Consider the following 26,349-nt stretch of genomic DNA (forward strand, 5'->3'; position numbering starts at 1 on the left):
CATGCCTGTAGTCCCTGCTACTTGGGAGGCTGAGGTAGGAGGATCGCGTGAGCCTGGGAGGTCAAGGCTGCAGTGAGCCCAGATTGTGCCACTGTACTCCAGCCTAGGCCACAAAGTGAGACCCTGTCTCAAAAAAAAAAAAAAAAAAAAAGTTGGGCATGTGTTTAAAGAAGTATAAAAAAGTAACAAGAAACAGAGGCCGTAATCTCTGGGGGAGTAAGAGTATGGAGAGACATTTGTTTTTTCTTTATTATAGGTTCATTTTAGTATTTTAGAATGAACAAGTATGATTTAATTTATGGGGATCGGGGGAAGTCACCCATATTCCTGTCCTCATCATTGGGCTTTTGGTTTGGTTTGGTAAATAAGGCCATTGGCCAGGAGGGTGCTGGGCTCACACTCTGTCCCTCTGTCACACTGCAGCCATGGACCTGGCTCAGGCAGGCAGCACAGTGGAGTCTAAGATCTACGACACACTCCAGTGGCAGGTAAGGGTCAGCTGGGGGAGGGCGTGGGGAGAAGCACACAGGGGCACGGGTGGCTGTGTGTCACCTTCCTTTATTGTCCCCTCCTTCTCCAGATCTGGACACTCCTGCCTGGGTTCTGCACGAGGCCCACAGATGTGGCCATCTCCTTCAAAGGGCTGGCACGGACGCTGGGCACGGCCATCAGTGAGCGTCCAGACCTGAGGGTCACCGTGTGCCAGGCCCTGCGCACCCTCATCACCAAGGGCTGCCAGGCAGGTACGTGTGGGCTGTGGGAGTGGGGGCTGGGGAGGATGACACAGGTCCCTGGCCCCATCCCCTGGCTTGCCACGCTCCTTGCTAGGCAGAGCCACAAAAACTCACCTCTGGAGCTCATCCTTTGCTGCTTCTGCTGCAGACCCCAGGGGATACTAGGAGGCTGGAAACCACCCTTCTCTCCTACCTTTACTTCCATTGTGCTGACAGCTGGAAGTAAAGTCAGTCAGTGTCAAAGGCCTTACTCTGTGGCTGGCACTTTGCTGGCTCCCTGGGGTTGGAGCCGTCGAGGACCACGGGCCACTGGGGCACCAGGCTCTCCCTACCCTGGCTCAGCTCCTGCCACAGAGAGCCCCAAACCTATGGATTCCAAGTCCTGCCAGCTCCCCCAAGAGAGAGCCTCTGGGCCACAGCCCCAGCAGCCACTGAGGCACAGTCAACTCCTGTGCCTTTAGTGCAAACTTTGATCCTTTTGCCAGAGGCTGACCGTGCCGAAGTGAGTCGCTTTGCCAAGAACTTCCTGCCGATCCTCTTCAACCTGTATGGGCAGCCCATGGCAGCCGGGGACACTCCAGCCCCTCGCCGGGCTGTGCTGGAAACCATCAGAACTTACCTCACCATCACTGACACTCAGGTGAGCCATGGGAGGGAGGGAAGGAGGGAGGAGGGGAGTTCTCAGGTGGGCAAGGTCGGAGAGGCTGAGACCCTACCCACCAGGGCTCACATGGGTCTCTGCGTTCTGGAGCACATACCAGCAGTCATGGCTTGGGCAGGGCTGGGGGCTGATGGTTGGGAGGCCACTCTGGGACTGCTGCCATTGCTGCTTTCTTTCACTCCTCCCCAATGACTCTCTCCTCTTCATTCCCTCGGGGCCACAAGTTGGTGAACAGTCTCCTCGAAAAAGCCAGTGAGAAGGTGCTCGACCCTGCCAGCTCTGACTTTACCAGGTAACGTGCTCAGGGCCTCCCACTTGAGCTGGAGCAGCCCAGGGAGCTGGAGGGTGCATCTGGCAGAAGCACTGTGGGTTCCCTCTCACACTATTTAAGGAAGCCTTGAAGTATTAATTGTCCAGGCTGTGCTGAGAGGCTGTGCTGAGAGGCTGTGCTGACTAGTTCCTTCTTCCTGGAGAGCCCATTTAGTCTGGTAGGGAGGAACAAGGACCCAGGAGACACACTGCCCAGGTTCTGATCCCAGCCCCGTCACTTATGGGCTGTGTGGCCTTGGACAAATTACTTACCCATTCTGCCTCTAAGGCCTCATCTGTAAAATGGGCATGATAATAGTTCTTGCAACAAGGTTGCTATGAGGATTCAAGGAGTTAGCAGGTGTAAAACACCAGGAACGGTGCCTGGTATTTCATGAATGCTCAATTAGGTGCTAGCTATTATTATTGTTCATGAGCTCCTTCAAGCCCCTTGTCCTCACCCTGACTTCTCCCACCTCCCCGTACCCAGTAGACATAAGAACACTGGTAGTCTGCGCCCTTCTCCAGCTCCCCATCCCTCTCCTTGGTCTCCTGCCCCGAGCAGATTGTCTGTCCTGGACCTGGTAGTGGCCTTGGCTCCATGTGCTGACGAAGCTGCCATCAGCAAGCTATACTCCACCATCCGGCCCTACCTAGAGGTGAGCCTCGGTGGCCAGGAACCCCACACAGCCACACTTGGGGGCAGATGGGCTGTGGGAAGGTGGGGCCTGTCTTCATGTCTTTGTCCCTTGCTGCTTCCCTAGATCAGGTCCCTGTCTGCTTTCTCCTGCAGTGGCTTCCCTTTGTGTCCTGTGTAGCCCATCTGTCTTACAGGTCCCAAAGGGACTGAAATGCACAGCTGTGCTTAGGTCTTGCCTGCTAAGTGACTCTTGTAGAACCAAGGCCATGCTCCTTTGCCTGGCTCACTCCCCAGGCCCATCCTAGACCAGCCTGAGCTTTATCCCACCCAGTCCACTCTCCTCTACTCCTGCTGCAGCCTCCTTCGGCTGCCTTAAGGTTCCCTGATACAACAGGCACCGTCTGTGCCTTTGCAGGGTTTGGGTCCTCAGCTTGAAATGCCCTCTGCTGTGGCCAGCAACCCTGCAGATCTCAGCAGTGACCCCCTGAAAGCTGCCCCCAATTGCCACAGTTTAGTAGCAGTTACCTAACAGTGTGAGAAGTGCTCTGGGGCAGCACTGCAGGTGGACATGGAAATCCAGGGCCAGAACACGTCACCTCAGGAAAGGTGTCCAGGGTTGGGGGTTGGGGGAGTGTGACAGAGAGCTGGTTTAGAGGAGCAAGGAGTTGTCAGTCTTGGAAGGAGAGAGAAGAGTGCTCCGGCTAGAAAGAACAGCAGATGTGCAGGCCTTGGCGTGTGCCAGGCACCATGAGCTCAGGCCACTGGAGTGAGCACTGTCCAGAGCTGGGTGAGTGGAGTGGATTGGTGGGCCCCACGGCACACACCCCCAACCCCTGTGCCTTGCCCAGGAGTTAGCCACTCGCTGTCCACATTCCACTGGTCCTCCGTCAAGCCACATGAGCCCCTGCGGGCCCCTGCTCAGAATCCCTCCAGTGCTGGGGGATGCTCTGTGGATGGCATTGGACAGGGGGTGAGCCCCAGGCCTCCCTCACCGGTTCCTGTCTGCCAGAGCAAGGCCCACGGGGTGCAGAAGAAAGCCTACCGAGTGCTGGAGGAGGTGTGTGCCAGTCCTCAGGGCCCCGGGGCCCTCTTCGTGCAGAGCCACCTGGAGGACCTGAAGAAGACACTGCTGGACTCGCTGCGGAGCACCTCCTCGCCTGCCAAGAGGGTGAGGGCTCTAGGGCCACCCACTCTGCCGAGGGAGGCTGGGCAGCACCAGGAAAGGAGCCACTGTTGAGGCTTGTTGGGTGGAGGTAGCATTGAGGGGTCCTGACTGGTAGCCCCTTGCCTGCAGCCCCGTTTGAAGTGCCTCCTACACATCGTGAGGAAGCTCTCAGCTGAACACGAGGAGTTCATCAGTGCCCTCGTCCCAGAGGTGAGTGTGCGGGTGTGTTTTAGAGGGGGGTCCCTGGAATGTGGCTCTTAAGGGCCTCAGGATCCAGGGAGGGCAGTGATGGGGGTGGGAGGACTCGATTCGCTGCCCAGGCGGATGGCTTAGGGAGCAGATGCTGATGGAGTTGTCTTGGCCAGGTGATCCTGTGCACCAAGGAGGTGTCGGTGGGCGCACGGAAGAACGCTTTTGCACTGCTTGTGGAGATGGGCCATGCTTTCCTAAGGTTTGGCTCGAACGAGGAAGGTAAGGCCCAGGGGGCTGGGGGTGGACACTCTGCTCATAGACTGGGTGGAGAGAAGCACCCCTCCAAAACGGTGGAGAGAGCTCCGTGCCCTGGCCTTGGGCAGGCTGCTCCTCTCTGGCCCTCAGTCCCCCTACCTGGTGGGTCCTTCCTGCTTGACCCACCTTGGTCTCTGTCCCCAGAGGCCCTGCAGCGCTACCTTGTCCTGATCTACCCTGGCCTGGTGGGCGCGGTGACCATGGTCAGCTGCAGCATCCTGGCCCTGACCCACCTCCTTTTCGAGTTTAAAGGTAAATGCTTATTTTCTAGAAGGCCTGAGAAGCCCTCAGGTTAGGAAGATGCCCAAAAGGTCAGGATAAGGTGGCTCCTGGAACTGGGAAAAGGTGCCTGGAGGAAGTAAGAAAAGCCACCCAGCCCAGCTTGCCTCTGTGTCTCCCTTCCTGCGGGTCGCTGCCTCCCGCCCTTGTGGCTATGCCAAGGTACCTTCCTCAGGCCCATCCCCGCGTGTGACTGTGCAGTCCAGTGGCCCTGCATCCCACTGTCAGAGTGGTTAGGAGGCGGTTAGGGCCGATGCCTGGATTTTAGTCCTAGTCCTGCCTCTTGGCAATGACATGAGACCTAGAACATCTTGATTAGCCCCTTAGCACCTCAGTTTCCCATCTCTAAAATGGGAGCAAGAAATAGCACCTACCTCAGGGTGACGAAAGGACCCAAGACCACTCCATGGAGCGTAATTAGAACCATCCTGGGCATACGGAAAGGCTCTCAATGTCAGCTTCTGCTGACACTTGAGTGGCTGTTTTCCAATGGGGAGGGTTTGGGTCTGGGTGGGGTCCCGGGTGTCTTAGACAGTGACCCCCTCACTGCCACAGGTCTGATGGGGGCGAGCACAGTGGAGCAGCTGCTGGAGAATGTGTGCCTGCTTCTGGTCTCCCGCACCCGTGACGTGGTCAAGTCTGCACTGGGCTTCATCAAGGTGGCGGTGACTGTCATGGACGTGGCGCACCTGGCCAAGCATGTGCAGCTGGTGGTGAGTGTCCCCATTCCCCTTAGCAGGTAGCAGGGTGGCCTCTGAGCTGTTGGCATGGACCCGGCAAGCCTCGAGGCCAGCAAGTTTCAAACTTTTTTTTTGTAGCCAGAGGTCATTAAGGAGCCCTAAAAGGGACCATAGGGGAATGCCCATCAGGTGGAGGCGAGGAGGGGACACGCTGCCCAGGTGGCTTTCTTCACCCCAGAGCCCTACATGGAAGGCAACAGGGGCTGTTCAGGGCAAAGGCCCACGGGCAGGGCCACTCCTCATTTTACAGATGGGGAAACTGAGGCCAGAGATTTTCCAGATCATGGGACTCAGACACTGGGCTCTCCCTTCACAGGACCCCTCATCTTGCCTTTTTTTTTTTTTTTTCCCATCTTGCATTTTGACCTTGCTGGTTAGAGCCGTTCCTTTGGGTCCCCTGCTGGGCCGCAGAATGATCTGAAGAGCCCCTTGGTATAGGGTCCCTGGCCCTCTCCTGCCCAAAGGAAGCCTTGCCCAGGCTGGGACAGCCTTCCAGCCAAGCTGTGCACTGTAGCTGCTGCCTCAGTTTCCCATGTGTGACTGGCTTGAGTCACATCAGACCTCTGGGTCCCACTTGCATATTTTCTTTGGGTCTGGCCTTGGGTTCAAGATAGGAAGGGACAGATGAGAATCAGCATGCCCTCCCGCTGCCCTCGGAGGCTGCAGCCTAACTAGGGACCAAAGGTGGGGAGAACAGCTAGATCAGTGATCTATCATGGAGTTATTCGAATTTATAGAAGCCCTGGCCGGGTGCAGTGGCTCACACCTGTAATCCCACCACTTTGGGAGGCCAAGGTGGGCAGATCACTTGAGTTCAGGAGTTTGAGAGCAGCCTGGCCAACATGGTGGAACCCCATCTCTACTAAAAATACAAAAATTAGCTGGGCGTGGTGGCAGGTGCCTGTAATCCCAGCTACTCGGGAGGCTGAGGCAGGAGAATCACTTGAACCTGGGAGGCGGAGGTTGCAGTGAGCTGAGATGGCACCACTGCACTCCAGCCTGGGTGACAGAGCAAGACTCTGTCTCAAAAGAAAAAAAAGGATTTATAGAAGCCCTTCAAAGAGTGGTTGGAGAGGCCAGGAGCGGTGGCTCACACCTATAATCCCAGCACTTTGGGACGCCAAGGTGGGTGGATCACTTGAGGTCAGGAATTCGAGAGCAGCCTGGCCAACATGGTGAAGCCCCATCTCTACTAAAAAATACAAAAATTAGCCAGGCATGGTGGTGCGCACCTGTAGTCCCAGCTATTCATGTGGCTGAGGTGTGAGAATTGCTTGAACCTGGGAGGCGGAGGTTGCAGTGAGCCGAGACCACGCCATTGCACTCCAGCCGGAGTGACAGAGCAAGACTCTGTCTCAAAAAAAAAAAAAAACCAGGCACAGTGGCTCACGCCTGTAATCCTAGTACTTTGGGAGGCCGAGGTGGGCGGATCGCCTGAGGTTGGGAGTTCGAGACCAGCCTAGCCAGCATGGTAAAACCCTGTCTGTACTAAAAATACAAAAATTAGCCAGGCGTGGTAGCAGGCACCTGTAATCCCAGCTATTCAGGAAGCTGAGGCAGGAGAATTGCTTGAACCCGGGAGGTGGAGGTTGCAGTGAGCTGAGATCGTGCCATTGCACTCCAACCTGGGCAACAGAACAAGACTCTCGAAAAAAAAGAGTAGACGCAGACCCTATCTCCTAGCCAGTTTGGGAGTCACTGGAGATAAGAATATCTGCCACCTGCACGTGTAACCCAAACTGGGCCAGATGAAGACTTAAGAGGAATCCAGCCAGAGCAGAATGCAGTGAGATGGAAGGGACATAGGGGACCAGGAGAAATCTTGGGGTGCTAGGGGCGAAGCAGGAGCCACAGCGTTAGATGAGTCTGGGCTGAATTCCCACCTCTATGGCCATTTAGCAAACACTTTACCCTCTGTGCCGCCATGTCCACTTCTATAAATAGGGGGTGATAGCATGTCTCTCAGGGGTAGTCCAAGGATTCAAGGAGAGGATATATGTCAAGTACCAAGCGCTGTTGAGAAGACTAAAGCTCTCATCCTGCAAGGGTGCTCAGGCCTGTGTCCTGAAGGAGGGTGCGGGGGAAAGATGGGGCCTGCCCACCCGAGGGAAGCATGACTGGGCCAGGGTGTGGGCCCAGGAGCAGGGCCGCGCTAACCCTCCCCTCAGCTGGGCTTGATCATGCTGCGTCCCTGGGCTGGACAGCAGTAAAGGGGGGGCAGCGTGGAAGGCTCGCCTCCCTGAAAGCCTGGTGCTCTGTCCGGCAGATGGAAGCCATTGGGAAGCTTTCAGATGACATGCGGCGGCACTTCCGCATGAAGCTTCGGAACCTGTTCACCAAGTTCATCCGCAAGTTTGGGTCTGTACACTGAGCGGGGGGTGGGGTGGGGCAGATGAGGGGCCAAGGATTTCCAGTCCTACCAGGGACACTACCTCTGGGTCGTGCTGTCTGGCCAGTGCCTCTCACCAGCCCTTCCTTGCCACTCCCAGATTTGAGCTAGTGAAAAGGCTGTTGCCCGAGGAGTACCACAAAGTCCTGGTCAACATCCGGAAAGCTGAGGCCCGGGCCAAGAGGCACCGAGCCCTGAGCCAGGCTGCCACAGAGGAGGAAGAAGAGGAAGAGGAGGAGGAGGAGCCCACCCAGGGCAAAGGCGACAGGTGAGACCATGTTAGGGCCATGGGACCTGGTGTCACCCCAACCCAAGGGCCTGCCCAGGCAATGCCCACTAACCCCCGCCTCTCCTGGGGGCACTCTGACTGGGGGCTTCTCTGTCCTTAGCATTGAGGAGATTTTAGCTGACTCAGAGGACGAGGAGGACAATGAGGAGGAAAGAAGCCGGGGCAAGGAGCAGCGGAAGCTGGCACGACAGAGGAGCCGGGCATGGCTGAAAGAGGGTGGTGGGGACGAGCCCCTCAACTTCCTGGATCCCAAGGTGGCCCAGCGAGTCCTGGGTAAGCACAGGGCTGGCCAGTGCACTCAGAAAACAGACTTGCCATGGTGCCAGGTTCTCAGGTGGTGGGTAGGGGGTGGCATCCATGGCAGGCCCATGGACAAGGCTGAGAGGTGCCCGTTTGGGGTCCCTGAGCCAGGCTTGTTGGTCATGATGAGAGTGAGTAGCACGGAACTGGCTTTCCACCTCCTCATGTCAAACTCTCCACCCCAGCCACACAGCCAGGGCCAGGCCGGGGCAGGAAGAAGGACCACGGCTTCAAGGTGAGCGCCGATGGCCGGCTGATCATAAGGGAGAAGGCAGACGGCAACAAGATGGAGGAAGAGGAAGGCGCCAAAGGTGGGCCCAACACGCTTGTCCATTCATTTATTCACCGTGTTCACTTATTCCTTCGGTGATCACTTGCTGAGGAAGCATGGGTAAAAACAGACCGGAGAAGCTCTTCTCTTGGCAGCTTCCTCAAACTTTTTGAATTTCTCAAACTTTTTTTGAGAAACATTAAGAAATCTTTTTATGTTGTAACCGAGCCATTTATACAATACATATTTAACTCAAAGGAAACTATCAGAAATGGTACTTCCCCTTACTGTGTGTGATACGCTGTTAGTCTCTTCTGTTTTTCTCCTCCTCCTCCCCCTCCTCTTCCTTTCTCCTTATCTTCCTTCCTCTTTTTTTTTTTTTTTTTTAATGCAAACTTGGCTAAGGCCCTGAAGATGATTTAGAGGCAGAAAGAGCCAGAGGCTGAAACCCTCCCAACTTCCCAATCCCAACGTCTCACATTGCCCGGGAGTCCCTCCGGTGTGGCATCTCGGAGCTCTCTTTAGTCTTTCCTGGCCCCTCTCCACATATCCACGCATTAGCTAAGAAATACCTAGGTCTTCGCCAGGCGTGGTGGCTCACGCCTGTAATCCTAGCACTTTGGGAGGCCAAGGCGCGCGGATCACAAGGTCAGGAGATCGAGACCATTCTGGCTAACACGGTGAAACCCCATCTTTACTGAAAACATGAAAAATTATCTGGGCGTGGTCACAGGCACCTGTAGTCCCAGCTTCTCGGGAGGCTGAGGCAGGAGAATGGCGTGAACCCAGGAGGCAGAGCTTGCAGTGAGCCAAGATTGTGCCACTGCACTCCAGCCTGGGTGACAGAGCGAAACTCTGTCTCAAAAAAAAAAGAAAAAAGAAACACCTAGGTCTTCAAGAACACACCTGTCATCCCTTTGTTCGGTTCACAGTGCTGTGAGCTCTGAGCCCTTGTCTCACTGCACCTCCTAACTAGAGCCTCACTGCTCCACATGCACCCAACTCACCAGCCACGCGACTGCAGCCACTCAGTCAGCCTCTCCTTAGCTCCATTTCCTTGCTTCAGAGTGGATATCATACGATCCTAATACCCACTTTTCTGGGTTGGAATGAAGATGAATCGGTGTAACGGGTACAGCGTATGTACTTGGTGTACATGTGCCTGTTATATTTCCGTGTCTAGCGTCTTCTCTGCTCCTCTCTCACCCCTGTATACTTTCCCATCTCCTGTCCCCCTTGGTGCCCAGGCATTCCTGAGGCTGTCAGGACCCCTCCCCTCTCTCTCAGCCTTTCCAAACCCCCCTGCTCTTCAGGATTCAGCTCAAAGCTCCTTTTGTAGCCCTTCCTGGGCACCTCAGCCTTTAGGCCTGATTCCCCTAGAGCTCCTGCCAAGCCCAGAGAAAACCCAGTCTTCAGCCCTTGGTCATGTGCTTTCTTTGGAGATAGAATCTCGCTCTGTCACTCAGGCTGGAGTGCAGTGGCTCGATCTCGACTCACTGCAATCTCCATGTCCTGAGTTTATGCAGTTCTCCTGCCTCAGTCTCCCAAGTATCGGGGACTACAGGCACGCACCACCATGCCCAGCTAATTTTTGTATTTTTAGTAGTGATGGGGTTTTGCCATGTTGCAGACTGGTCTCGAACTCCCGACCTCAGGTGATCCTCCCACCTCGGCCTCCCAGAGTGCTGGGATTACAGGTGTGAGCCACCACACATGGCCAGTCACGTGCTCTCTACTGTCTTGGTTGTTGATTGACTTCGCCTGAGTTTCTCTTCCCTCCAACTGCTCAGTTTCATACTTTATATTCCCACATGGAGCCCAGCACATACTGCATGGGACAGAGATTTCAAACAGGAGAATGAGCCTTCCTGGCACAGTGGAGGCATGTATGGAGCTGTGGGAGTGCCTGACTCCCCCGGAAACCTGGGGCTTTCTTCAAATCTCAAACAGATGAAGGGTGGGTGAGTGGGAAAAAAAAGTTTCAAACAAAGCCATATTCACCTCAAAAGTAGGATCACCACTTTTTTGAGGGGCCATTATCCCTAGGGCCTAGGGTGGGAAGGAGAAAGGGGCAGTGCCCAGGGGTCTCATCTCTTCTAGCAGAAGGATGATATTGGTCTGAGGAAGGCAATTTTCTGGGGCTGGAGTTGGTGGCCCCTCAGCCTGGTGAGCCAGGAGGGGGCAGAAGGAAAGGGTAGGTTTTGAGGAGCTCCCACAGCGCTCATGGGCCTCTCCTTTTTGGCTCCAGGTGAAGATGAAGACATGGCTGACCTAATGGAAGACGTGATCATCAGGAGTGTGAGTAGTTCCTGTGGATGGGGGGCTAGGGCTTCAGACCTAAGCCTGGGCCCCACAGCTTCTCACCCCCACCACACATAGACACTGGAACTGCCCTGTTTCTGGAATGCTTAGTGCGTCCTCACAGGTGTGCGTAGCAGGCGGTCCAGAAGGCTGTGGGTGCCATGCAGGACGGGGTGATGATTGTTTAGTTAAAGGAGAAAGAAGGCAGAGACCCTTGTCTCTCTAGCGAGGGCATGTGCTATGCAGGGGCGAGGGCAGCAGCTTCCCTGTGTGCTCCTGCATGGGGTGGGGGCATCCACCGTGGGGGAGCATGGCTGTGCGTCCGGCACTGTGCTGAGGGCTCCACATAGCCTCACGAAGATAGGGACTCCGTTGTCCCAGTGACCAGAGGAGTGTACAGAGGTAAGTAGCCTGCCCAGGGTCACAGGGCTCAGTCTGTGCAAACCAGAAATTTGAACCCTGGTTTTCCAGTCTCCTAAGCCCAGGAATTCAACCTCTTTGCCACCATTACTCCTATTGACCTGGGAGTTCTGCCTCCCAGGATGGAAACAGCCCCTCAGCTGCCCCACCTGAACCAGCAAGGGTGAAGTGGGCCCAACCCGTCACCCAACACCTGTCAGTCTCAAGCTCAGTGGAACATTTCCATTCTGGAGCAGTTTCTTCCCTTTCTGTCCTTCCAGACTGTGCCCCGGCCCATCCAGCCTTCCTGGGCACCACCCGTAGGTGACAGGAGCCTACATCAGGGGTATAGTGATATCGGTGGGGAAGCGGCAGACTCTGGGGTCCCATCTTGGCTTCAGCCTAACCTTTTAAAGCCTGAATTCCTGATCTGTAAAGTGGGGTTATAAATAGACCACCTGGTGGAGTCACTGGGACAGTTTGGTAAGATTGGGCATGTAAAGTGCATTACCATAGTGCCTGCCGTGTTACACACTTCCCCACATCCCCATTTTCATTGGCGTCATATTTGTGAGTGTCTGCCCATATGCCTTGCCAAGTGTCCATCTGTCCAGCATGGCCCGAGGAGGAGCTTTGTTATTAGAGCATTGTGACAGTGCAGAATTCTGTTTGAAGAGCTGAGTACATATCCAGAATCCTGGGTCAGAGAGTAGCTGAGGACCTGAGCAGCCTCTGATGTGGGAAGCCCCTCTGGGATGCCCTTGAGGAAAAGCAGTGGGGCTTCTGCTGAAAACCCTCCTGCCCCTCTCTGCGCCCAGGCGACCGCTTCTGTGGGACAGCTTCACCTACTGGGAGTCCTTCCCCTGCTTGGTCTGACATGGGCCCCTCCGAGAGGCCACCCTCAGGCCAGTCTAGTCTCCCTTTCCAGGTGATGGCAGTCATCTGCCAAACGTGTGTCCCTGGGTCCAGAATGCCTGGGCTCAAGTCTTGGTTTCTGTGTACAGTGCTTGCCACTTAGTGATGCGAAGTAAGCCATGGTGACTTGATTATTCACTTTTCCTGGAAATCCTTTTCCAGTCAAAGCCTCCTGGGTTCCTTGAGCGAATCTTCACATGTGGCTTTGCAGATCCTTAGCAGCGTACTCCTCTTCCTGGCTGGGGAGAACCAACCACGGCCTTCTAAGGATGGCCCCCACTGCCCCAGGCAGAGCGGGACTGGGCAGACGCCTTGTCTGCAGGCACTGAGAGGGCCCCAGGGCAGCTGCACTCTGTGGCTGGCTCCTGCCACTGAGACCCCCAGAGGGTTTCTTGCATGGCACTTAGTTCTAACTCTTTTTTTTTTTTTTTTTTTTTTTTTTTTTTGAGATGAAGTCTCTCTCTTTCGCCAGTCTGGAGTGCAGTGGCGCAATCTTGGCTCATTGCAACCTCCCCCTCCCGGGTTCAAGTGATTCTCCTGCCTCAGCCTCCAGAGTAGCTGGGATTACAGGCATGTGCCACCATGCCCAGCTAATTTTTGTATTTTTAGTGGAGATGGGGTTTCATCATGTTGGTCAGGCTGGTCTCGAACTCCTGACCTCGTGATCCGCCCGCCTCAGTCTCCCAAAGTGCCAGGATTACAGGCGTGAGCCACCAAGCCCAGCCAAGTTCTAACTTCTGCCAACCATTGTGGGAGCATGAAGTGCTGGGGTTCAAGTAGTTGCCTCCATTCAAGGCTAGCGGGCTGGGCCGTCGGCCAGGCACCAGCTGAACCAAGAGCCAGCTCAGCCATCGCCCCCCACATTGCAGTTGGAGTCAGCTTCCTCCCAGTTCCTGTTTCTCCACTAGGAGCCCACTCAGCTGGGCTTCGGCCAGTGGACCTGGAGTCCCCCGTCCCCCAGGCACACCCTGTGTGTGCTGCAGCCTGTTCGCTCTGCCCATGCTGATCCCTTTACCTGGCACACCTTTCCCCTGATTGGCCTCTGAGCCTGCCTCTGAATCCCCTGGGTAGCTGGAGCCCTGGGAATCTGCAGTTTCTAGAGGTTTCTGGGGCACAGTGGCACAGACCACTGTGCAGGGACCAGCCTTGCCAGCTGAGGCTGCCTCTGTTTGCCTCCCCTCCCTGCACAGCATGCCTCTGCCTGGCCTGGTTGTTGGTTCTAGGCTCACATCTGGTGGGCTGGGGCTGCTGTTGGGCTCTCCCTCCTTGCCTTGGACTGCCTAACACAGCGCCAGGCGCCCAATAGGTGCTCTGTCACTTCCTATTGAATATAATTGATGAGCTTACGTGTCTCACTGTCCATGTTCATACCTGCTGGGATGGTAGCATTGTTGAGGATCAGTGATGACTGGCTTGAGCAGGGGTCTCCCACTCACCTGAGAGCCCCTGGAGCACAGGAACTAGATCTTGTGCCCTGTGTCCCCAGGGCCTGGCACTTAGTAGGGCATCAGTAAGGGAGTGATTAATAGGGAGAGTGGGGTGGGGTTTGTGTGAAGCAAAGAACTGGTAAAGCTATTCTCTCTGAAGAGGCCAGGGATTTCATTTTCCCCATTAGGAAGGCTGGGTAAACTGATGTCAGAAGCCCTCTGGGCAATTGCAGGCCTGGGTGGGGCCCAGAGTGGAAAGGCAGAGCAAGAGCGGCTACCACCAGCCCGGCAGTCAGGACGTGGCCAGAGCTTCTCTCCTGCACTGCCTGGCTTTGTGATCTTGGACAGTTCCTTGCCCTCTCTGGGCCTTAGTTTCCCCGTCTGTAAGTGAGAGGTGGGGTGCTTAGCGGAGGGCCTCTCCTGCTTGATGCAGGGTACTCTGCTGTTACTGTTGGCATTCCCGAGGATGGGCACATCCCTTGGTTCACTCACTCCCCACCTATTCTCTCTCTATAGAAAAAGCACCAGAAGCTCAAGCACCAGAAAGAGGCTGAGGAGGAGGAGCTGGAGATACCCCCTCAGTACCAAGGTGAGGCTGCCACTCCTCTGTCCTGGGACACATGGATCCCTGTCACCTGCATTAGGGAGGGGAGTCACAGGAAGGGGTGGCAGGGCCATGAGGGTGCACAGCCTGGTTGCACTCACTCGGCACCAACAGAGGTTGGCTGATATGACACTCAAGACGGGCCTGGAGTCTAAGGGGCCCTGGGGGTGTGGGAGAGCCTGCGGGTTAGGAGATCTGTGCATGGAACCACCAGCTTTCTGAGGAGCCCTGAGCTGCAGCTCCTTCCCACCCACCCAGGCCTTCCAAGAGGCTTGAGCCTGCCCCTTCTGCAAGCTGCTTGCCTCTCTCGGTCACCCTAAGGGCACCAACCCTGGGTCAGGCTGGGTTTAGAGAAGCCACTTGGCCGATGTCAGGGCAGGGAACTGGGAAGGTTGATATTGGGTCTGGCCAGAGGGTTCCCCTCTATTTCTATCTCTGGGCCCACCAGCTGTTGCCCTCCTAGAGCAGCTGCTAGAAGTGCCAAGGTGGCTTCACCTCTGCTTCCTTCCTCCCAGGGCAGCCATGCAGGACCCCTGCCCCCAAGCCCTTGCAGCAGAGCCCTTGCTTTGCATCTGGAGATCCAGGGGCTCCTGTGAGAAGCCTCTGATTCCAGTAGCTGGTGTGTCCTCAGTGCTAGAGCATCATAACACAGCTGCACAACCTCATGGCTCTTCTGCTTATGGCACCCATGAGCCAGGGCCAGCTCACCTACTGTGCCCTGGGATGGAGTGATGCTGAGGCAGGAGTACCTGCCAGTTGATGAGGCAGAGACCTGGGGTCAGGGCTGCTTGCCCAACCTCTGCTTAGCTGTGTGACCTTGGCCTGGTTACACTGTCTGTCTCTGAGCTTCTAGTTTCTCATCTGCAAAAACATGAGGAATGGGGGTGGTTCGTGTTGGTCATCTCAGAGAGTCCTCCTGAGCTGGCATGGTAGGATTCCATCCACAACTTGTCGTTGAATGTTGAAGTCCAGGCTGGGGAAGACAGCTGACCTTGGGCGAGGATCCTGATCTCTGTAAGCCACAGTGTTCACGTCTGTTATAATGGGTTAAATAGCTGCCTTCTGGCCGGGCGCGGTGGCTCACGCTTGTAATTCCAGCACTTTGGGAGGCCGAGGCGGGCGGATCACGAGGTCAGGAGATCGAGACTACGGTGAAACCCTGTCTCTACTAAAAACAAAAAATTAGCCAGACGTGGTGGCGGGCGCCTGTAGTCCCAGCTACTCGGAGAGGCTGAGGCAGGAGAATGGCGTGAACCCGGGAGGCGGAGCTTGCAGTGAGCCGAGATCGCGCCACTGCACTCCAGCCTGGGTGACAGAGCGAGACTTCGTCTCAAAAAAAAAAAAAAAAAATAGCTGCCTTCTATCTCAGTGTTTGTGTGAAACCCAAATGAAATAAGAGGGGAAAGCCTAAGATGCCTTCTCTTACAGATGAGGTTAAGAGGCTTGCCTGAGGTTGGAGCTGTAAGTGGCAGAGCTGGGAGTTGAACCTGGCTGGCTGGCTGAATTCTGTCTGACTTTGGAGAATAAGGGTTATTTTTTGTTAGTGTGTTAGTGGAGAATATATGTGTTCCCAGAGGTCTCTGGTAAGCTGTAAGGATTCTGGGTCAGTCTGAGGAGCCCAGTGATCTAACTGTCAAATCACCAAACAGTCCCTCCTTGAGGAAGGTCTTTATCCTGGTTTGATAGGGGACAGAGCCAAGTTCCTGGCCTTCACTCATCTGCTCCCTGGCAGCTCTCTCAGAGAGGGTACCCATTGCCTTTCTGGAGGAGGCTGCCCTGGCTTTGCCTGATTCATGGTCCTGTGTTCTCCCTATAGCTGGAGGCTCTGGCATTCATCGCCCTGTGGCCAAGAAGCCTATGCCTGGGGCCGAATACAAGGCCAAGGTAAGAGCTGCATGTAGGGCATGGGGTCTCCTGGCACTGGACAGGTGCCAAGGAGGGGCAAGGAGGAGCTGTGCCCATCACTGTCCTGAGCGGCACCTTCCTGGAACTCAACTGAGGCCAAGAAAGAAGAAGGGGTTCAGATGCCAAGACCTTGTGGCATCTGAAATGGGGGACCTTGTTGAATGGCCTTCCAAGGATACAGGAGCTCTTTGGCACCACCTAAGGCAGAGGACGAAGGGAGGTTATGGGGCCTGTCAAGTGTAGGGCAGGGACAGAAGGGGGACCCCACCCTCCTAGCTGACTCTGTTTCTCTGGGCAAGCAGAAAGCAAAAGGTGATGTGAAGAAGAAAGGCCGGCCCGATCCCTATGCCTACATCCCCCTCAACAGAAGCAAGCTCAACCGCAGGTATGACGCTGTGCTAGGCTAGGGGCTGGAGGATGGGTGGGGATGAGGGAGCAGAGTGCTCTAAAGAAGGGAAGGCCTTATTAAACTCTCAACTCAATTTGAGTCTCTTCCAGCTTTTTTTTTTTTTTTTTTTAACATGCACCTATATCATGTAGCTGGTACCTACCTGTATTACTGACTTGAACTGCTTCTTTATTTTTTTATTTTTTTGAGACAGAGTCTTGCTCTGTCGCCAGGCTGGAGTGCAGTGGTGCGATCTTGGCTCACTGCAACCTCTGCCTCCTGGGTTCAAGCTAGTCTTCTGTCTCAGCCTCCCAAGTAGCTGGGACTACAGGCGCGTGCCACCATGCCCAGCTAATTTATGTATTTTTAGTAGAGATGGGGTTTCACCACGTTGGCTGGGATGGTCTCGATCTCTTGACCTCGTGATCTGCATGCCTCAGCCTCCCAAAGTGCTGGGATTACAGGCATGAGCCACCATGCCCGGCCCTGAACTGCTTCTTGAAACATGATATTATGTCATACAGATGTTTTCTGGTATATACATACTCTACATAGTCATCTTTTTTTTTTTTTTTTTTTTTTCAAGATGGAGTCTCGCTCTGTTGCCCAGGCTGGAAAGCAGTGGCACGATCTCGGCTCACTGCAAGCTCCGCCTCCTGGCTTCACGCCATTCTCCTGCCTCAGCCTCCAGAGTAGCTGGGACTACAGGCACCCGCCACCACACCCGGCTAACTTTTTTTTGTATTTTTAGTAGAGACGGGGTTTCACTGTGTTACCCAGGATGGTCTTGATCTCCTGACCTCGTGATCTGCCCACCTTGGCCTCCCAAAGTGCTGGGATTACAGGCGTGAGCCACCGCGCCTGGCCATAGTCATCATTTTTAATAGCTTTGTATAATTTGCTTTTCTAATCCCTTTATTGGTTGTTTCCGACTTTGGCCCTTAAATTGGGTTATGTGTAGGGCTGCTTTGGAAACTAATGTTACTAGGGAAATGGTGTTCTAAAGTTCTAGCTTCTGCGGATTGTAGGTTACCTTTCAATGGAGGGATGGGTGGGCAGAGGGAGCTTTGACCTTCTGTGGACGTACATTAGAGGAAGAATGGAAGGGAGGCCTGTTTCCAGGGGGATAATTGTGCCAAAGTGGAATGTCCAGGTCAGGACATAAGCCGTGTGGAAGCTGGAACCACGTGTGGTCTGCCCAGTTCAGGTACTGGTCACCACCTGGAGGCCTCCTTCTCATCCCTGCTGGCGCTGGGGGTGAGCCATCATTTGGCATCAGGAGGGGGCATCCTATTCTCAGCCAGATGTGACCCTTCTGTTCCTTGGCCCTGCAGGAAGAAGATGAAGCTGCAGGGACAGTTCAAAGGCCTGGTGAAGGCTGCCCGGCGAGGTTCCCAGGTGGGACACAAAAACCGCAGAAAGGATCGTCGTCGGCCCTGAGGCCCAGGGCCCCTGGGCTGCCCTGTGGTCCAGTCTGAGGCCCTTTCAGCCCCCAGGCTGCCTTGCCACCAGCTCCAGGTGCTCAAGATTCTGGCAGAGCCTGGACTCAGGATGACTTGGAACTAGGGCTTGGCTCTCAGAAGTCCTGGATTTTGGAAACTCCAAATGGAATCACCCTTCAGAGACATCCCTGGTGCCTGGAGATGGGAATGTGGCCTCTGCCTCTGAGTAGGTGCCATGAGGCACCTTTGCTTTCTGCCCAGAGTGGCCATGAGCACCAGAACAGATGATCTCCGTTTCTGCCAGTTGCTTGTAGCCACATGGCATTCTGGCTGTGGTCTGGGTGAGATTTATTGTGACCAGATGTAGAATAAATGTGTCTCATCCTGCATTTTTTTTCTAGAAACTGTTTCATAATCTGCCCCCTTCAGGGGTAAGAACAGTGTCCAGTTGTTGGCGGCAGTGGCCTGACCTCTTCCTAACTCCTTACATCCAGTCCAGGGCATATCATAATGCTTTGCCCATAGGACAGGCTTTGGAACTTGCCTGGGAGCACCCACCTGTGTCAGGAGGGGCAGCGAATGCCACAGGGCTGGTGTCGAGAGCTGCAGTTCAGCACCAGGGACTGCCCCAGCTGCCCTGGGCACAAGTCTCTCCAGCATCTTTGTTCATTGATTCAACAAAGTGCTGAGCCCCTCCAAGTGCCCAGCATAGCCTGGTTCATTCACCTGCCTGTTTTCCCACATTCTTTTTTTCCCAGACAGGGGATCTGTTTGTGCGATGTGATTCACTGGTCCAGCTTTGTGGGTCTGGAGCAGAGAAAGGCATGGCACAGAGGTCCTGAGGTCACTCACTGTGCTGTCAGCCCAGGTCCCCTCGTGTGAATACGATCCCACAGGCGGCCAGAAGCAAAGAACCCCCAGCACTGTTCCCACACCCCAATATGAGTGTGCTTTGTGCCCTAGCACCTGACTGATACATTCTTCCCATCTCAGATCCTCCCAATGTGAGGCGAGCGCACACACATATTCCTCGTTTCCATTCTAGTTTAAGGCACTTGGCTCTGATAATGGTCCCAGGAGGCCCTGTGCACCTCCTGGCAGCCTGTCCCACCACACTCTTCCACTCATTATCTAAGGGGACCCAAGTCTTAACTGGATCCAGCGCTCCCCAAATTAGGGCATTTCCTCCCAATGATTTGGGGCTAGGAAAAGCTGAGAGGAACCACACTTGGCCCAGAGGTGGCACTGTTTACTTGCCTTGTTCACAGAAATCTAGAATTGGAGAGCAAGCAAGAAAGGTGGTCAGGAGTGGCTATGAGAGATTTGCAGAGAAGATCTAACCATACTCCCCATTGTTACACTTCTGGACACAAGTTGGGTCGAAGTAAGCCAAGCCCAGTCCTTTCCTGTTTCCTTTCTCAGGAAATGTGACCACGTGCACTGGGAAGCTTTGTGTAAAGTAGATAGGGGTATGAGCCAATTGCCCAGCATTGGTGTTTTGTTTTTTGTTTGTTTGTTTTGACGGAGTCTTGCCCTGTCACCCAGGCTGGAATGCAATGGCACGATCTCAGCTTACTGCAACCTCTGCCTCCCAGGTTCAAGCAATTCTGCGTCAGCCTCCCGAGTAGCTGGGATTACAGGCATGCACCACCATGCCCGGCTAATTTTTGTATTTTTAGTAGAGACAGGGTTTCACCATGTTGGCCAGGCTGATCTCGAACTCCTGACCTTGTGATCCACCCGCCTTGGCCTCCCAAAGTGCTGGGATTACAGGCGTGAGCCACTGCGCCCGGCTTATTGGTGTTGTTCGTTTCTTTTTTAAAAAAAGGCCAGGCATGGCTCACACCTGTAATCCCAGCACTTTGGGAGGCCAAGGCAGGTGGATCACCTGACCAACATGGAGAAACCCCGTCTCTACTAAAAATACAAAATTAGCCGGGCATGGTGGTGCATGCCTGTAATCCCAGCTACTCGGGAGGCTGACGCAGGAGAATCACTTGAACCCGGGAGGCAGGGGTTGGGCTGAGTTGAGATTGCATCATTGCACTCCAGCCTGGGCAACAAGAGTGAAACTTCATCTCAAAAAAAAAAAAAAAAAAAAAAAAAAAGCGTGAACCCAATCTCCTTGTTATATAATAGCACATTTTCCAAGAAACTTTGTTTTCTTTTAAAGATGGGAAAGGCAGGTCACCTAGAAAGGTTGGCATTAGTGATGTGCTGAATGCCATATTCTTTTGGAAGTAGACTTCAAATGCAAGTGATCTTGATGCAGAGGCAAGAATTAATCTTCACCCCGAAACTTCAGGTGCTTAAAACATGTATTTTGAAAGTCAGTGTTCTTGAGGCTGGGCACGATAGCTCACACCTGTAATCCAGCACTTTGGGAGGCCAAGGCAGGCGGATCACCTGAGGTCAGGAGTTCAAGACCAGCCTGGCCAACATGGTGAAACCCCTGTCTCTACTAAAAATACAAAATTAGCTGGGTGTGGTGGCACACTCTAGTTCCAGCTACTCGGGAGGCTGAGGCAGGAGAACTGCTTGAACCCGGGAGGCGGAGGTTGCAGTGAGCTGAGATCGCGCCGTTGCACTCCAGCCTGGGTGACAAGAGCAAAACTCTTGTCTCAAAAAAAAAGTCAGTGTTGTTTCAACAGTGGGGGCGAAAGAGAATCTTAGGAGTGTTCATCAACAAAAGATTCATCCAATTTTAGGGTGAATAGGAAAGTTGAGAGCTCTCTCCAGATTTTCAATTTGTGCTTTTGGGAATGTCAATCTGAGGCTTGCTTTTCTGGGGTCCATCCTCCAACTCATTCTCAGAAATGGAAAACAGATCCTACCCTGCTTGACTCCGAAAACCGCAACCCTGCAGTTGGCCAAGGGAGTGATCAAGCTTTGGGGGTTTGCAGAGGCCGTCTAGTCATGTCCACATTGTGACACTTCTGGCCATGGGTGAGTCAGGGTAAACTGACCTTGCCCCTTCACTATTTCCCTTCTCGTGATTGTGGCAGAAGGCTTGGTGGGGACTGTCCTGGCAGTTCATTCCTGCCAGTGGCCATCTTTAGAGCTAGTCTTACTTACAGCCTGATCAGTCCCAAGAAGGGTGTTTTTTCTGTACTGTTTGCAACATGTAACAAAATTGCTTATGAAGTTCAGGTAGCCTGTTTTCAGTCCTCAGAGTCCTTTCCCCATTTTTTTTTTCTTGGTTGCTTTTGTGTCCTCAAAGGGTAATTTTAAAAATTAAAATCATATATATTTCACTATAAAAGTGATAAAGATTCTCAGAACATTTGGAAAAAACAAAAGTAAAAGTAGGGGCTACAATCCTTCCACCAAATTCTCAGTTATTACTAGTGCATTTCATTCTGTTTTTTTTTTTTTTAATATACATAGGGCTATTTTTTTTTTTTTTAATTAAGGAAAAAATGTAAGGCCAGGCACAATGGCTCACACCTGTAATCCCAACACTTTGGGAGGCTGAGGCGGGAGGATCGTTTATACCCAGGAGTTTGAGACTGGTCTGGGCAATATAGTGAGTCCTTGTCTCTGCAAAAAATTAGCCAAGCGTGATGGAGTACACCTGTAGTCCCAGCTCCTCCGGAGGCTGAGTTGGGAGAAGAGCTTGAGCCTGAGAAGCAGAGGTTGCAGTGAGCTGATACCATGTCACTATACTCCAGCCTGGGCAACAGAGTAAGACCCTGTTTCAAAAAAAGGAAAAATGGGACTGGGCACGGTGGCTCATGCCTGTAATCCCAGCACTTTCGGAGGCCGAGGCAGGTGGATCATCTGAGGTCAGGAGTTTGAGACCAGCCTGGCCAACATGGTGAAACCCCGTCTCTACTAAAAATACAAAAAAATTAGCTGGGCATGGTGGTGCATGCCTGTAATCCCAGCTACTTGGGAGCCTGAGGCAAGAGAATTGCTTGAATTTGAGAGGCAGAGATCGCAGTGAGCTGAGATCACGGCACTGCACTCCAGCCTGGGCAACAGAGCAGGACTACATCTCAAAAAAAAAAAAAAAAAAAAAATGTGGTTTTAAAATGCAAGTTTACATTTTATATATATATATGTTTTGAGACAAGGTCTTGCTCTGTCATCCAGGCTGGAGTGCAGTGGCAGTTACAGCTCACTGCAGCCTCAAATTCCCTGGACACAAACAATCCTTCTGCTTCAGCCTCCTAAAGTGTTAGGATTACAGGCATGAGCCACCATGCCTGGACAATTTGTGTTCTAAATTTGCACTTGACTAAAGTTCTTACCGTATGCTAATGTAAATGCTTCATAAATATCATTTCCTTTTCTTTTCTTTTTTGAGAAAAAGAAAAGTTTCACTCTTGTTGCCCAGGCTGGAGTGCAATGGTGCGATCTTGGCTCACTGCAATCTCTGCCTCCCGGGTTCAAGTGATTCTCCTGCCTCAGCCTCCTGAGTAGCTGGGATTACAGATATGCGCCACCACGCCTCGCTAATTTTTGTATTTTTAGTAGAGATGGGGTTTCTCCATGTTGGTCAGTCTGGTCTTGAACTCCCAGCCTCAGGTGATCCGCCCACTTCGGCCTCCCCAAGTGCTGGGATTACAGGCATGAGCCACTGCACCCAGCTATAAACATCATTTTCAATGGCTCAGCTTTAAACATCTGCCCAGCAGACATAGCTCAGTTTACAAAGCATCTTTGAGTCCATACGTATGTTGTTCTTTGCTGTATGCAGGAATTTAATGCCATCACTAGATGCCAGACCGTGTGCAAAGGAATATTTAGAAAATGCCGTGATGACTACTCTTTGTTCTATTTTTGATATACATTATTGTGAGTAGGTAGATGACTGTACTCCAGAAAATAACCCTGATTTGGGACAATGTAAGCTGGTTTGCCATTTCCTGAAATTATGCTTGACGTAGCTACTGCCATTAGAAACGCCAAGCTGTTAGAGGCCAGCTGACTTATCCAAGGCCAGGGATGCAGTGGCACATTTCCTCCTCCCATTCAAATCTCAGTGATGCGTCATGGAAATGCCTGGATTTGGGTTTTGAGGCTGCGGTCAATCATCAGTAAATACTAAGAACGTAGGTAGATGGTGTAGTGGCTTGCTACTGCATACTCATTCCAGGGCTGAGGTCTGGAGATCAGCTTTACAAGTCTAAAATCGGGATTGATGCTGGGTGCAGTGGCATGTGCCTCTAGACCCAGCTACCTGGAAGGCTGAGGTGGGAGGATCACTTGAGGCCAGGAGGTTGAGGCTGCAATGCACTTTGGTCCAGCCTGTTGTAGTCACTGCACTCCAGCCTGGAACTCTAAATAAATAAATAAGGATAAAATCAGGATTGATCAGGTTTAGAGAAGAAGATACAGATTCACATGAGACCTAGTCGAAATTATAATATATTAATTTAGAATGAGAACTATAACTGCCCAAGATACTCAATGTAACTGCTCAGCACATGTTCCCTTGCATAGGAAGCCGAAACCAGTGGTTTTTCTGTACTGGGGGCATAAAACAGGGCAAATGGAATCATGCAAGTGATATGTGAATAATATTGTCATTGGGGTGGGACAGTTTTGTCTCTGGGGATATATCTGCCTACAGGGGCCCATTCTCCTAGCAGCCTGTTGGGGCCCTGCCCCTCTATTTTGGTTGGCTGCAGAATGGAACAGATCCTTCCTTTCTGGTGTCTTGTAGGGCCTTTGCAGCCATTTACCTGCTGTTCAGAAGCTGTTCTGAGATTTTTTTTTTTTTTTTTTTTTTGAGACGGAGTTTCACTCTTGTTGCCCAGGCTGGAGTGCAGTGGTACGATCTCGGCACACTGCAACCTCCGCCTCCCAGGTTCAAGCGATTCTCCTGTCTCAGCCTCCCAAGTAGCTGGGATTACCGGTGCCTACCACCACTCCCGGCTAATTTTTTGTATTTTTAGTAGAGATGGGGTTTCAGCATGTTGGCCAGGCTGGTCTCGAACTCCTGACCTCAGGTGATCCACACCCGCCTCCGCCTCCCAAAGTGCTGGGATTAGAGGTGTGAGCCACCACGCCAGCCTGTTTTGAGATTTAATAAGGCTTCCTTCACAAGCAGGCATGCCTGGATTAAATTTCCAAGGCCAGTTCTGGCTTTCACCAGAGAGACATCCTGTTCCTTCTGGGGCCTTTTCCAGATAACTAATCCTGTCCCTCATGTGCAGACTTGAAGGGTTTAACTTCCACAGGGCAGCCTGATTTCCAAATTCCAGGGATGTCACCCATCACCCATTACAGAGCTGATGATTTTAAGTCAGAATTTCAAAGAGGATGTGAGGCACTGATGACAGGCAGATGGATTTGCAACTGGTGCCGGGAATAACCTGTATAGCCCTCATGGTCCCCCACCAGTGAAGGTTCTGCAAGCTCTTGGAAGTCTTGGTTTTTTATTTGTTTGTTTTTTTGAGACAGAGTCTCAATCTGTCACCCAGGCTGGAGTGCAGAGGCATGATCTCAGCTCACTACAACCTCTGGGTTCAAGCAATTCTCCTACGTCAGCCCCCTGAGTAGACGGAATTACAGGTGCATGCTGCCACGCCCGACTAATTTCTGTACTTTTAGTAGAGATGGGGTTTCACCATGTTGGCCAAGCTGGTCTTGAACTCCTGACCTTAAGTGATCCGCCCGCCTCGGCCTCCCAAAGTGCTGAGATTACAGGTGTGAGCCACCACGCCCGGCCAGAAGTCTTGTTTTTAACCAGAACAGTTGCTATGCCATAGCTCTTGGACTTGAGGCCACTGAGCCTGAATTACATACACAGTAGATAACCTGAGACCAACCCTCGGTTGTAAATATGCTCATAAAAATGACAAGGCACAGTATTGCCCTGAGCAGATTTTATGTGTATTGATTGGATCACTGTGTGGTAATACTTATCTAAAAACGCCTTCCTTCATCATTCCAGCAGCTAGTTCAACTCCTCGAAGAAGATGGGGTGCTCCACAGCAAACACTTGTAATTATCAACTAGCAAAACTGACATCTAGTATTCTGAGAAAATTCCTCCCTGCTCACATGAGGACTATCACATGGGTCCTGTAGGCCCACTTCCTCGGGATATCACAAAGGGGCCTAGCGTCTGTTACATGCACAGTCACACCTGCCAGATTTGAATCTCCTGCACAGGTACAGTGGCAGTTACAACTAGAGCTTGTACGGAGTTCTCCAGCTTACCAAACACATTCACACCCACCATCTCTTTTGATCCTTGCAACAGTTGCCCTGTTTGCATTGTGATTATGGTTATCTTTATCATGATTCCCACTTCGCAGCTGAGAACTCAAAGGCAGAAAGGATGCATGGTTTGGGCAGAGTTATGCAGGTAGCAGAAGGTAGCACCCAGGTCTCTGGAGTTAAAGCCTATGCTGCTGCAGCCTGCTGAAATTAGCCCCCGGGGAGGGCACAGTGTTGCAAAGAGGCTTGGCTGTGAATTTCCAAATGCCATGTGAAGTTGGACACCAGCGTCTGTTCTCCCTCCCATTCATTACCCTGCAGGCTCTTTGCTCCCAAAGCTCTGCTACTCTGGGATAAAGACCAATTACAAAACAGGTCTCTTTATACTCAGTGAGAGGCGGGTGAGTGTGCCAGCGTGAACTTGACATGAAGGGAAGGGCTGGGCTGGGCTGGGCATTCCTTCCTGTCTCCTTCAAGGAGGGGGATGCAGCTGGCCTGCAAGTCTCTTTCCATGATCTTCTTCTTGCACATTTCTTTTTTTTTTTTTTTTTTTTTTGAGACAGTCTCGCTCTGTCACCCAGGCCGGAGTGCAGTGGCGCGATCTTGGCTCACTGCAAGCTCCATCTCCCGGGTGCACGCCGTTCTCCTGCCTCAGCCTCCCGAGTAGCTGGGACTACAGGCGCCCACCACCACATCCAGCTAATTTTTTGTATTTTTGGTAGAGACGGGGTTTCACCGTGTTAGCCAAGATGGTCTCGATCTACTGACCTCGTGATCCGCCCGCCTCGGCCTTCCAAAGTGCTGGGATTACAGGCGTGAGCCACCGCGCCCGGCCTCTTCTTGCACATTTCTTATCCTCTCTCTCTCTCCCTTACACACACACACACACACACACACTGTCTCTCTCTCTCTCTCTCTCATTGGGCATTTATTCTGAGCAAAGGACTTCCAAAAAGACATTTGGTGAGGCGTGGGAGATAGAGTAGTAAGCAATGCAGGCATGATCCTTGCCTTCACTAAGTTTATGAGGAGACAGAACAAATAAATAAAAAAATTAATAAAATACATGATTAGGACAGTGCTATGAAGGTTTGGCATGGATATTATGCTGGGCCCTGGTTTGGGCAAGGGGAGGGAGCCATAGCAGGAGGGCCTCTTGGAGTGGCATTTAGCTAAGACCTGGAGGATGAATAGGCTTTAGGGTGGCAAACAACCAAGGCTCCTGCATTTCCAGAAACCCGGGACCAAGGGCAGCAGTCACTTGCAACTTGGAAGGTGGGCTGGGGCTGGACTCATGTGGAAGCTTTGTTTGCATACCAGGCTTACTGTTTCTACTTAGACTGTGTTTATGTGTGTGTGTGGTTGGGGTTGGGAGCAGTGCTGTTAAAGTGCCTCACTTTGGCTGGGAATGGTGACTCACGCCTGTAATCCCAGCACTTTGGGAGGCCGAGGCAGGCGGATCACCTGAGGTCAGGAGTTCAAGACAAGCCTGGCCAACATAGTGAAAACCTA

At 52.8% G+C, this 26,349-nt stretch overlaps 1 protein-coding gene across 5 annotated transcripts in view; it reads left to right on the forward strand.

The window, feature by feature from the left end:
- The window catches only part of RRP12 (ribosomal RNA processing 12 homolog), a 71,698-nt gene extending 53,644 nt beyond the window's left edge, over positions 1-18,054 (forward strand). For all 5 annotated transcript variants that reach the window (XM_055253336.2, XM_063628766.1, XM_055253342.2 and 2 more), the window contains 19 exons: positions 424-488; positions 581-743; positions 1,220-1,374; positions 1,620-1,687; positions 2,270-2,363; positions 3,354-3,512; positions 3,639-3,719; positions 3,875-3,980; positions 4,161-4,268; positions 4,851-5,008; positions 7,302-7,393; positions 7,525-7,692; positions 7,814-7,986; positions 8,199-8,324; positions 10,533-10,582; positions 13,843-13,915; positions 15,747-15,814; positions 16,138-16,220; positions 17,558-18,054. In XM_055253336.2, coding sequence (XP_055109311.2) covers positions 424-488; positions 581-743; positions 1,220-1,374; positions 1,620-1,687; positions 2,270-2,363; positions 3,354-3,512; positions 3,639-3,719; positions 3,875-3,980; positions 4,161-4,268; positions 4,851-5,008; positions 7,302-7,393; positions 7,525-7,692; positions 7,814-7,986; positions 8,199-8,324; positions 10,533-10,582; positions 13,843-13,915; positions 15,747-15,814; positions 16,138-16,220; positions 17,558-17,663 — 2,096 coding nt within the window. In that variant the 3' untranslated portion in view covers positions 17,664-18,054. The remainder of the gene's footprint in view (positions 1-423; positions 489-580; positions 744-1,219; positions 1,375-1,619; positions 1,688-2,269; positions 2,364-3,353; positions 3,513-3,638; positions 3,720-3,874; positions 3,981-4,160; positions 4,269-4,850; positions 5,009-7,301; positions 7,394-7,524; positions 7,693-7,813; positions 7,987-8,198; positions 8,325-10,532; positions 10,583-13,842; positions 13,916-15,746; positions 15,815-16,137; positions 16,221-17,557) is intronic.
- Positions 18,055-26,349: the final 8,295 nt, after the last annotated feature.

This window comes from Symphalangus syndactylus, chromosome 2 (assembly GCF_028878055.3).
Source record: "Symphalangus syndactylus isolate Jambi chromosome 2, NHGRI_mSymSyn1-v2.1_pri, whole genome shotgun sequence".
NCBI lineage: Eukaryota > Metazoa > Chordata > Mammalia > Primates > Hylobatidae > Symphalangus > Symphalangus syndactylus.